At 56.4% G+C, this 11,910-nt stretch overlaps 1 protein-coding gene across 1 annotated transcript; it reads right to left on the reverse strand.

Annotated features, from left to right (window-relative positions):
• Window positions 1-1,555: 1,555 nt before the first annotated feature.
• SHISA7 (shisa family member 7) lies at window positions 1,556-10,272 on the reverse strand. The gene is made up of 6 exons (XM_082606292.1): window positions 10,253-10,272; window positions 8,308-9,017; window positions 6,618-6,772; window positions 4,985-5,050; window positions 4,389-4,538; window positions 1,556-2,255 (listed from the first exon to the last, which is right to left on the reverse strand). Exons 2-6 carry the CDS (start codon window positions 8,985-8,987, stop codon window positions 1,609-1,611), a joined length of 1,698 nt encoding a protein of 565 aa, XP_082462418.1. The 5' UTR covers window positions 8,988-9,017; window positions 10,253-10,272; the 3' UTR covers window positions 1,556-1,608.
• Window positions 10,273-11,910: the final 1,638 nt, after the last annotated feature.

The following is an 11,910-nucleotide window of genomic DNA, read 5'->3' on the forward strand; positions in this document are numbered from 1 at the left end:
TACACCATAGGTCAAAGGGAATCCTGGGAAATGATGTCATCATCAGGCATGATTAACACTGGACCCCAGGTGCAACTTACCACCAGGAGTGGTGGAAGTCTTGTGGTGCTGATGATGTCATCAGCTAGATCAATAGCAGGCATACCCCCACCTCCCCCCACCCCGCAACAGGAGGCCAGGACTTTGTTTACAGAGGTGATGATGTCTGTAGTTACGGCAGAGAGAAGTAGCGCCACCTATGAGTCCCAGGACTCCAGGAGCCTGGTGGGCCAGAGTGGCCTCCGTGGTAGCAGAAGCCAGTCTGGGAGTGCTGTCCTCCAGGAGCCACACAGGACCCGTGGCCCAACCACCCTTTAGGTGAGGTTCTGGTGGAAATCCCACAGGGCATGTCTCTAGGGTCAGGGGAAGGAGTGACCAAGCCAAGTCATGGTGGGACAAGGCAGAAACTCTGGTGATACCATTACAAGTAATGGCCTTCCAGAGCAGGCAGTCTCTGGTGATGACGTCACAGCACTGGGGCAGGGCCACTGCCAACAATCCACAGATGGACTGTCATCTGTGGCAGAGACCTCTCTGCCGGGGCAGCCTCCCCAGTGAGGACACCTCAGGACAGGGCACTTTCTCTGGTGACCCTCCCAGGATAGTCACGGACTCTGGGTGCGCCCTGCCGTTCCGGGACTTGGCAGCAGCAGTGGAGGTGTCTCACGCCATATGTAATCTCGGAGCAGGCAGAGTCTGGTGGTGACATTGCAGAAGGGGCCTCGTCTTGGAGATGTCCCCAGAGTGGGCTGCCATCTCTGCTGATGACATCACGGAAAAGGCACAGTCCCTCTGATGACATCATAGGGCAAGGCACCTTCTCTGGCGATGGCATCACAGGAAAGAAGCAGAGTCCCTGTGATGATGTTGTAGAAAGGAGGCCTTATGTCTAGTGAGGACACAGTTGGTGAGGCTCTTTCCCCTGTGATGTGTCCCAGGAAGATGGCTTTGTCTGTAGTGGTGACTTCAAAGACAAAGGCATCTTCTTTGGAAGAAAATATTTTCCTGGTGATGATGATGTCAAAAGAGGCCTTTTGGTGCCAGAGATGACATCATAAGGATGAGATTTATCTATGCAGTGACATCATAGGAAGGACTCTTTGTCTCTAGGGACGATGTCATAGGACAAGGCATTGTTCCTCTTATGACATCATAGGAGGGAAGTCTTTGTGATGATGACACCATGGAGCATAGACGCCTCTAGTGATGACCTTAAGGGTGGGCCTTTTCCTCTGTGATGACCTCATGGGAAGGAGGTTTTGTCCCTGTGATGAACAAAGACACTTTCGCTAGTGATGACCTCACATACAGGCCTCTTCCTCTGTGATGACGTCATGGGAAGGAGGTCCTGCCTCAAACTGTGACATAGGAGGAGGGGTCTCATCTGCCGTGACATCGCAGAAGGAAGCTTTGTGTCAGGTGATGATTTCATCCAAAACAGTGTCCTTGGAGGCAGCCCTCCCGGCCACCGCAGATCTGGTCCCAGGCCCCTGGAGTGTGTTGGGGGATGCAGCCTGGGATGGGGGCCCCAGGCTGCAGCCCCCAAGCCCCTGGCCCGACCTCAGACACTCAGACAGTCACCTCATTCTTGCTGGCAGTGCGGAGGTGTTGGGGCAGGTGATGGCCGGGGATGAACTGTAGCTGCTCCAGCGTGCCCTGGCGCTGGAAGGGCGGCCTGCGGGCCAGCGTGCCCCCACCTCCGCCGGTGTCTGACATCCAGGCGGGCTGCGGCGAGCCGTGCAGGCCGTGGTGGTGGTGGTGCGCGTGCAGGCCGGGCGGCGGGGGCAGCCCATGCAGCGGTGTGGGGGGCCCCCCGGGCCCCAGCAGCAGGTTGGAGTGGGAGGCAGCCAGGCTGGCGCGGGCGGCAGGCTCGGGGGGCAGCACGGGGCTGCGCGGGGGTGACAGCAAGTGCTCGCGGCTCTGGCGCAGGGCCTCGGGGGACGACAGGAGCAGGTGCTCCTGTGACACGAGGCGCGCGCGTGGCAGTGTGAACTCATAGCGTGCCCGGCCCCCGTCGCCCAGCAGGTGCTCCTGGGACATGACGCGCCGTGGGTTGGGCGCGGGCGCCAGGCCCAGCTCCTCGGGGCCACCCCAGCCTTCCATGCGATAGCCGCCCCCTGTGCCAGGTCGCCGCAGCGCATGCAGGGGCAGCGTCCCGCGGGGCATCTCCACCAGGTGCCGGCGCTTCAGGTAGGCCTCGTCCAGATCCTTCTCGGCTGGGGGAGAAGGGAAGAAACCACAGAGGTGGGTCCTCAGCCAGCCCAGAATGTGCTCCCTTCCCTGGGGCACCCCCCACCCCAGGAGGACCCCAGACATTACCTGGAACTTCCTGGTCATTAGCCTGGGCAGGGGCACAATTTTAACCAGTCAGGACAGTCAAGCTAGCAGAATGCAGATTCCCAGGCCCAGCTTGCAATGCTGCGGTCGTAGATGAGGGGGGACCTTTCTTTTTTTGTGTAATTGCCTGGGAACATCCCTTCTTTGGGGAGTAGAACCCAACTCTTTTTTTTTTTTTTTTTTTTTTTTGCGGTATGCGGGCCTCTCACTGTTGTGGCCTCTCCCGTTGCGGAGCACAGGCTCCGGATGCGCAGGCCCAGCGGCCATGGCTCACGGGCCCAGCCGCTCCGCGGCATATGGGATCCTCCCAGACCGGGGCACGAACCCGTATCCCCTGCATCGGCAGGCGGACTCTCAACCACTGCGCCACCAGGGAGGCCCTAGAACCCAACTCTTGCTTTTTCTTTCTTTTCTTTTCTCTTTTTTTCTTTTTTTTGTGGTACGCGGGCCTCTCACTGTTGTGGCCTCTCCCGTTGCGGAGCACAGGCTCCGGACACGCAGGCTCAGTGGCCATGGCTCACGGGCCCAGCCTCTCTGTGGCATGTGGGATCCTCCCAGACCGGGGCACGAACCCGTGCTCCCTGCATCGGCAGGCGGACTCTCAACCACTGCGCCACCAGGGAAGACCCCCAACTCTTGCTTTTGAGGAACCACTTTCCCTTCCCTTTCATCCTGTAGCACGTATTTTTCAAACTTGGAGATTCGACCCATTCATGGGTTGTAAAGTCAATTTTGTGGGTAGGGACCAGCATTTGGCAAAATGAAATAGAATAGAAAATTATCAGAAAGTATCCCATAATAAGAGTATAAGGGTGAAAACCATTCACAAAATTTTTATTTCAGTTGTGTGTGTGTTACTGATATATTAATGGATGAAGTGACATGATATCTAGGATTTGTTTTGAAATAATCCACCAAAGGATGGGGTGGAGGGAGGAGAGATTAACAAAATGTTGCCCATTGTTAAAGCTGGGTGACAGGAACATGGGGCTCAGTTTACAATTCCTCTACTCTCTCGAGTGTGTTTGAAAATGTCCATAATAACAAGTTTCAAAACTTTACTGTAATTAAAAAATGTGCCAGTCGGGCTTCCCTCGTGGCGCAGTGGTTGAGAGTCCGCCTGCCGATGCAGGGGACGTGGGTTCGTGCCCCGGTCCGGGAGGATCCCACATGCCATGGAGCGGCTGGGCCCGCGAGCCATGGCCGCTGGGCCTGCGCATCCGGAGCCTGTGCTCCGCAACGGGAGAGGCCACAGCAGTGAGAGGCCTGCGTACCGTAAAAAAAAGAAAAAAAAAAAAAAAGTGCCAGTGTATGTGGGTCTCATGGGACACAATATAAAAATCCTTTCTTACTGTGGATCTCCGTTTAAAATGTTTGAAGGCTACTCCATTACCAGCGATCGGCCACTGACCCAGAAATGTCCAATCAGAGTCACAGTGATTGGTTCTGGGACAAGCATGTGACCCTTTTTTGGCCAGTGGGATCCAGGCTTGGGATTTTTGCTGGAATCATTGGGAGAGACTCTTCTGGTAGAATTGCCCTGAAAATTCTCAGGACAATCTTTGCCATCACAAGGGGAAATTCTATCTGAAAATGAAGCCAGCCCACTATTCAGCAGAGCTGAGAGATGTAGAATCCTGGAGACAGCTTTTGAGCACCTGGGTTCAGCCACACCTGAAGCTTGTGGCACATAGACTTTCTGTTATCAAGCCAGCATAGTCACCTTTTTTTTTTTTCTTTTTAAGTTGTATTTCTGTTCATTGCAAATACAAGTCCTGATGAATGCAATAGATCTTGGGGGGAGGACCATGGGTTTGCATTTTTAAAAAGCACCCCAAGTAATTGTGATACAAAATTACCTCAGGTAATTCTGGAACAAACTTGGAGAAAAATCTAAGGTGGGGGGTGGGGAATCTAAAGCTTTAGAAGGCTATCGGGTCACTGTCCATTGTCCTGAACCCAGGCCCTGACCCCGCCCCATCGCCCAGGTAGCTCCCCTTCCCGAGACTCACCCAGCCTCTTGAGGGAGGAGTAGCGGTTGAGTTCAGATTTCACAGCGGCCTCGTAGGACGGGGGCAGGTGCGAGAGGTTGTGGAAGGACCGTGAGCAGGACAGCGTGGAGTAGTGCAGGGAGGGGCTGGGCGGCGGAATGGCCCGCCAGTCTGGGGCAGAGGGGCACGGCCGGGGTCAGTCCAGGCCCTCCTCCCTCAGACCCAGCAGTTCTGGCCCCCAGCCCGCTTAGAGCATTAGAAATCTGGAGTCCCAGCCCCTCAGAGCTGCAGCAGTCCAAGCTCCCTGCGCTCACTCCCCCCAACCCTCGGGTGCTCTTTGCTGGGGAAGGAGGAGGAGGAGGGGCAACTGGCGTTTGCTCAGCACTTGTTGTGTGCCCCACCCCAGGCTAGAAGGGATGCACTCCATGCAGCTTCCCGCAGACCACTTCTGGCATAGACATGAGGAAACTGAGCCTCACTGGGTTACCTGGCTGGACTGTGAGGACAGGCTCCCAGGGTCTCACAGCTGCCCTATGCTGGGCACCTGGCTCCGGCTCAGTACAAGGGTGGGAAGGGAAGGAGCCCTGCCCTCCCCGCAGCCCCGCCCTGGTCCATACCCAGAGTGGCAGCGTGGTGTTTGGGGCTGTTGACGTTGAGGTGCAGGTAGTTGTGGTGCAGATTATCTGTGGGGACCAAGAGGGGAGGTGGCATCACTGCCATTGCCTGTTCCCAGCTGGCACCGCTGTCCTGGTCTTGTGGAAGGATCCCCACTCATGTCCACTTGGTCCCCAGCTCTGGTCGCTCCTGCCTACTGAATCTTTGCCCTGACTTGCTTCTCCCTCCTGGATCATCAAACCAGCCTTCTGGCCAAATGGCCAGCCCATCTCCAAGATCAGCCCCACTGCAGTATTTCTGAAATGTACACCTGCCCCTGTCCCTCTGCTGCTCGAAACTCTTCCCATGTCTCACCATCACACATGGGACACAGTCTAAGCTGTGGATGGCATTTGAGGCCTGTGTGACTTGTCCCCAACAGACATCTGCAGCCTCATCTCCCATCCCTCCCAAGCCGTACTTCTCTCTGATGCCCAAATGGTCCAGCTCAGTTCTGCCACAGGGCCTTTGCACATGCTGTCATGCTGTTCTCTCGGCCTTGAATCCCTTCCTCTCCTTCTTTGCCTGAAGACCTCGTACTCACCCCTCAAGATCCAGGTCAAATGTTTCTTCCTTATCACTACTATTCAAACCCATCTCCTCCCCTCCATTCCTGATCCCAGATCAAGCCTTGTCCCTTACTGCCTGGATCATCGTGCAAGCCTCCTCTGGAGTCTTCTTCCTCTCATCTGTCTTCCTTCATATGGGTTCCAGAGACATAGTTCTTCCACCCACTTCTGACTTTGCTGCTCCCTTGCTCTAAACTCCTCCATGGCTCCCCATTGCCCTCAGGACAAAGGCAGAGCCGCTCAGCTCAGCCTGGTACTCAAGGCCCTTCCTGAGGTATCTGCCCACCCTCTCCTCAGCCTCCGCTCTGGCCACCTCACAAGCTCTGCTCCAGCCACTCAGAGATCCCCTGCCCAAGAAGCTCCCCTCACCCTCCTGACCACTGCTCAAACACCACGTTCTGAGGGAACCTCCTCCCCCTCACACCAAAGGAGACCCTTTTCAAACTCTCTTCCAGCTACCTGAACTTCTCTACTGATGCACTCGTCATAAACTATAAGAATAACAATAATATGAAGTGAGTACTGTTATGATTCCCATTTTATGGATGAGGAGACTGAGGCCCAGAGAAGCGAAGGCACTTGCCCTCGGTCACAGTGGCAGAGCCGGATTTTGAATCCGCGCATCTGGCTCCCGACAAATTCTAATTCAGGTACTAAGTGCGTCCTTGTGTGTCACTGGCTGTTGGGTGGTCTGACATGAGTTTCTCAAGTGCAGGGGCTGAGAGTGTCTAAATCTAAATCATCCGTCATAGCACCCAGGGTTCCCACCCAGGGTGCCCACAGGAGGTCAGGGAGGAGGTCTGGCTCACTGCAAAGTCCAGTGCATCGCCCAAAACAGGTCTCGGCCATAACGGTTCAGGGAAGGCAGAGACAGCAGGCTGTGGCTAGGGGCAGGGCCTGGGCAATGGGAGGTGGAGCCATCCGTGGAGGGCGGAGCTATCCGTGGGGGGCGGAGCTACAGGGATGAGGGGTGGGGGCAGATGCAGAGGCAGCAGAGGCGGCAGCCGTAGCCCCACTTCTCACTCACCGAGATTGGAGGGCTTCACGGTGTTGTAGAGGTTCTTGGGCGTCCTCGGGGGCATGCTGTCGGGACCCCCGATCCCCGAGGTTAGGGAGCTGCTTCGTGCCCGGTCCGGGCGGGTCCCAGGTCCCGCCTGATGCCTCAGAATGTCCACCAGAGCCCTAGAAGTGGCAGAGGGATGGTCAGTGGCCTGGGGACTGGGGGTGGGGGTGGGGGTGGGGAGAGGGAGGGCGCAGGCCTCTTTCCCCTCCCCGTTCTCACCTTTGGGTGTATCCGTTAGCTCAGCTCGGCTTCTCGCCTTTGGCCACGCCCCTTGCTAATACCAATCTGAGCACCGCCTGCCCCAAGGTCCCTCGGACCACACTTCCCGCTTGAAGCGCCCCCTCCCCTATTTATTTGGACCCTGCCCCTTCCGCGGTCCCTCCCACATCGTCCTCTCTGTGGCCCTGCCCACCCTGAACCTGGGACCTCACTCCTGTTCCTTTTGCTGCCTTCCCCATGGCAATAAAGGGTGCTATGTGGACCCCAAACCTTAGAATCACCCTTGACCCTTCTTTTTCTTTCCTGCACGGCCCTTAGCAATCCTGTGGATTCGCCCTCCAAGATGTATCCTGACTCAGAGCACTCGTCACCACCTGTGCTGCTGCGAGCCCCATCTCTCACCATTATTGCCACAGTCTCCAGTTGGGCTCCGCATTTCTGCCCTTAACCCTTGCAGTCTAGTTTCACACGCACAGCCCAGGGGTCAGATGGTGACATACGGAGCTCAGGACACTCTAGTGTCTCCCCCGTCACACTTAGGGTAAAGCTGGCCTCTGCCTACTTCTGTCCACCGCCTCCTCACCCACTGCACTCCAGCCACATGGGCTGCTTCGCTGTCCTGCAAACACTCCACCTCAGGGCCATTGCATTTATTGCTTCCTCTCTGCCTGGAATGCCCTTCCCACGGATATCTGCTTGGTTCTCTCTTTTCCTTCAAGTCTCTGCTCAGAGAGGCCTTTCCTGACCACTTCGTGTCAAACAACACTGTCCCTCCCATTCACAACTCGTTATGCCTACTTTATTTTCTTCACAGCAGTTATCAATATCTAAAAGTATATTGCACATGTGTTTCCTTGCTTACTGTCTTAATGATAACGGTAGCCAGCATTTACTGAGGCCTTACCATGTACCAGGACTCAACATGAATTAACCGAGGTAATCTTCATTACAGTCTGAATAGGTGGGGAACAATTATTAGGCCCATTGTACAGACAAGGAAACTGAGGCATAGAGAGGTTTAAGCAAATTTCCCAGGGTCACACAGCCCACAGGCAGCTGACCTGGGATTGGAAACCAGGTTTACTCATCAGTGCAGGGACTTTGTTTTGTTCACTGCTGTGTTCCCAGCTCCTGGCTCACAGAAAGCGCTCAAGAAATATTTGTTGAATGAATGAAGGCCTGAGCCTACCCGGTCACTCCATAGACTGCCACTTAAGTCACATATGTTCTCATGTCCCGCCCATCTCTCCAAGGCATTGGCCTCTGCGCTCCTGGTGGCTGCCTCAGTCTCTGGCCATACTCCCTGCACCCTGACCGGCCCCGCCCCACCCACCCACTCCGCCCCACCACCGGCCCCACTCCCTGATGGCTCCACCTCCCGTGGCCCCGCCCCCGCCCCCAGGTTTCCCACCCTCCGGCCCCAGAGAACACACACCTGGGTACGTTGATCTCCCGGTGCGCCCTGGGCGCACGGGAGGCCTTGCTGAAGGCCACTTTGGCGCCGACGCCCACGGCCAGGGCGAAGCTGATGACCCCGCACACCACGTAGGCCGTGCTGCCCCCTGGGCCCTCGCCCCCACGCCCCCCGACGCCACCCGCCCGGCCCCCTTCCAGCCACCCGGCCTGGCCGGGCCCGGGTCCCCCGCCCGCACCCCCGGCTCCCCCGGCGCCCCCGGCCAGTGGCGGCGGCGTGGTGGCCCAGCGCGGCGTGTCGTAGTTGGAGCAGGAGGCCTGCGCCAGGCGCATGTGGCGGTGCTCGCAGCAGAAGCGGTAGTGGCAGGTGCCGCAGCAGAAGCGGTAGGAGCCAGTGCTGCAGTTGAAGGTGGCGTCGTACTGGCCCATGACATCGTAGTAGCCGTGGCAGAGCTCGGCAGGAGGGGGCGCCCGTGCCGCCGCGCCGGCCGAGCTCGGGGTGCTGGTCCTGGTGACGTTGGTCCCCGGGCCCGCCGCGCCCCCGCCGCCGGTCAGCGCCCCGGTCAGGCGCCGCAGGTGCGCCAGCAGGGCGGGCAGCGGGCCCGGGGGTTCGGTGCTTGTGGCGTTGGACGGGCGCGCCCCAGCCTGGCCGGTAGTCGAGGCCAGGAGCAGGAGGGTCCCGAGGAGCAGGAGGGCCGGCATGGGGCAGCCAGGCTCGGGGGAGAACCGCGGCTGCAACGGTGGGCGGGAGAAAGATGGCCAGAGGTGGAGAAATGTGGAGATGGGGGCCGGAGATGATGAGGAAGGCAGGCCGAGGGAGAGACACAAACCAGGAAACAGAAAAGATGGAGGGGACATGCATGGGCCCAAAGTTGGCAGCCCCACGGGACAGTGCACGGTGATGGGGGAGCAACAGGAGGACGTCCAGACACCGCGGAAGGAGAAGGGAAATGATAATGGCAGAGAAAAGATCAAAGTGAGTGATGAGTGGTGGAGGAAAGAATGGGAAAGTTGACAGTGACATCAGGGGTGCGAAGAAACGAGAGAGGTGGACAGAAACCAGAGGAAAGACGTGACGGAGGGAGAAGAAACCATGGAGGCAGGTGAGGGAGAGAGGGCAGAGGGGAAAGCCAGAGGTGAGATGCAGGCGAGGGACGGCAGAGGTGGGCAGAGTGGGGAGGAGGTTGGGATGGGTCAGTGGGGGACCAAGGGAGGCAATGAAGGGAGACGCGTGGTGGGGTGGGCGAGATGGGAGGAGTCGGGGAGATGGGGAAGGAGAGAGAGAGAAGAGCAGATGGGGGGAGAGAAGGAGAGAGAGAGATCCGAGTTGAGAACCTGAGTTTATAGACCAGGAGATGGAAAGGGGGAGTGCAGGGTTTCTCACCCTGGGCGCTACTGCCATCTGGGCACAGAATGTACTTGCTTGTGGGGGCCCGTCCTGTGCATTGTGGGGTGTCCAGCAGCATCTGCTGGGTGCCAGGAGCATTCACGTTCCCCCACATCGTGTTAGCGTAAGATGCCTCCAGGCACTAACAAATATCCCCCCGGGGGCACGTCTGCCCCCAGGTAGAACTGCTGCCTTAGACCCGTGGCCCTCAGTTCCCCCAGTGCTTACTTCTCTCCTGTATTTACGTCTGATAATCAAGGGATCTTGAGCCTCAGTCTCTCTCTCTCTCTCTCTCTGTGGTCTCTCTCTCTCACGCACACACACACCCACGCTCACAGTTTCAGGTCTGACGTGTCTCCCTGCACAGCTGGAGAGTCAGGGTAGTAGTGGTTCATCCCCCAACTCCACCACGTGCCAGGTGCCTGATACTGGATACACCTAAGTCCCCATGTGCCTCAGTTTCCCCATCTGTAAACCAGGGGTAAGGATGGCTGTCACTGGGTGGTTGGAAAGACGAACCGATTTCGTATGTGTAGAGAGGTTAGGGCAGTGCCTGGCCTAGTGCAGGTGCTATACTTACAGGAGGGTGAACAGGATGGGAGGGGCCAGGTGGGACAGGCCCGCCCAGCTGTCTTGTAGGGCAGCAGGCTGGCAGGAGGGGTTCCTTCAGCAGTGTTTACTGAGGCTGGGGATGCAGCAGTAGATGAACCACAGGGTTCCTCCTCTGTCTTTATGGGCTTTGCCTTCTGGTGAGGGGAGAGGGCCAGTACGCAGACACAAATTAATGGGATGCACGTTGAAAACTGTTATGAAGAAACACTAAGAAATTATGGAGGCCGTGAAGAAATAAAAGCAGTGCAAGGAGGTGGGAGAGAGGGTGGGTGGGTGGGACTAGTTTAATAGTGTCGTTTGGTATTGTTTTTATCCTTTGCTCCTTCCCATTGAGTGCACGTGCATCTAGGGGCCACGCCATTATCAAAAACCGCTGGGGCCTGCGATGGGGAGAGGCCTATGGGAGGCTGCACTTGGGGCCTCAACGTTCCCGTTTAGCTCTGCTCCGGCCCCGCCCCTGAGCTCGCCGCCAGACTGCCTGCTGGATGCCTCCACTCGGTGTTTAACGGGCGTCTTAGAAGTGCCTTGGCCCACACTCCGGAAAGCAGTTTGGCAGTTCCTTAAAAGTTAAACATAGGGTTACCACATGACCCATCAGTTCCACTCCTAGGGAGTGGCATATGCCCCAAAGAATTGAAAAACATGTTAACACAAAAACACGAATGTCCTTAGCAGCATGATTTACAACAGCCCCAGACTGGAGACCACCCAAATGTCCATCGGTTGATGAATGGGTAAACAAAATGTGGTCTATCCATTCAATGGAATACTATTCAGCCCTAAAAAGGGATGAAGCACCAATACATTCTACATCATGAAGAACCTCAAAAACATTAAGAGAGAAAAGCCAGACACAGTAAGTCACATATTGTATGATTCCATTTATATGAAATGTCTGCAACAGTCAAATCCATGTAGACAAAAGCCGATAAATGGTTGCCTGGAGCTGGGGGCAGGAGGGAATGGGGAGTGACTGCTTAATGGGGGCAGGGCTTCCTTTCAGGGTGAAGAAGATATTCTGGAACTAAATAGTGGTGGTAGTCGCACAACTTTGTGAATATATTAAATGCCATTGAACTGTACACTTAAAATGGTTAAAATGGTAAATTTTATGTTATGTGTATTTTACCACAGTTAAGAAACAAAAACCAACCAACAAAGGTCAGGTGATGTCGCAGTGCCCAAGCAATGGTGCTAGGCTTTGAACTCAGGGCACCACCACCCACAGAACATGGATGCTTTATCCCACACAGAGAAACATAGGTTGTCATGCACACAGACACACCACTTCTGAGAGTGACACGTGTGTGGCGATGTGGATTCCTTCATTCATACGAGGGCTGCCACATATGGTTGGGCAGGTTGTGTACTGCATAAGAGGGTCTGGCTGAGAGGCTGGAATCCAGCTGGGCTCTCCTTCCTAAGAATGCAGCTGGTGGGGTTGCATCCATCTGTGGGAAGGGGCACCTTTTCAAACACATGCAAGGGTACCATCTGTCTGCTAAATCATAGATGCTAGAGAGCTGCATTGGGCTGGGGCCACCTTTGTCTCATCTGCCCCGCAGGGGTAGCAGTTTGCCCTCTCAGTCCCTGTGCTGTGCCAAGCCTCTGGCTGGGCTCCGTGGA

The sequence above is a fragment of the Mesoplodon mirus genome (assembly GCF_964341445.2).
Source record: "Mesoplodon mirus genome assembly, chromosome: 19".
In the NCBI taxonomy this organism is placed as follows: Eukaryota; Metazoa; Chordata; class Mammalia; order Artiodactyla; family Ziphiidae; genus Mesoplodon; species Mesoplodon mirus.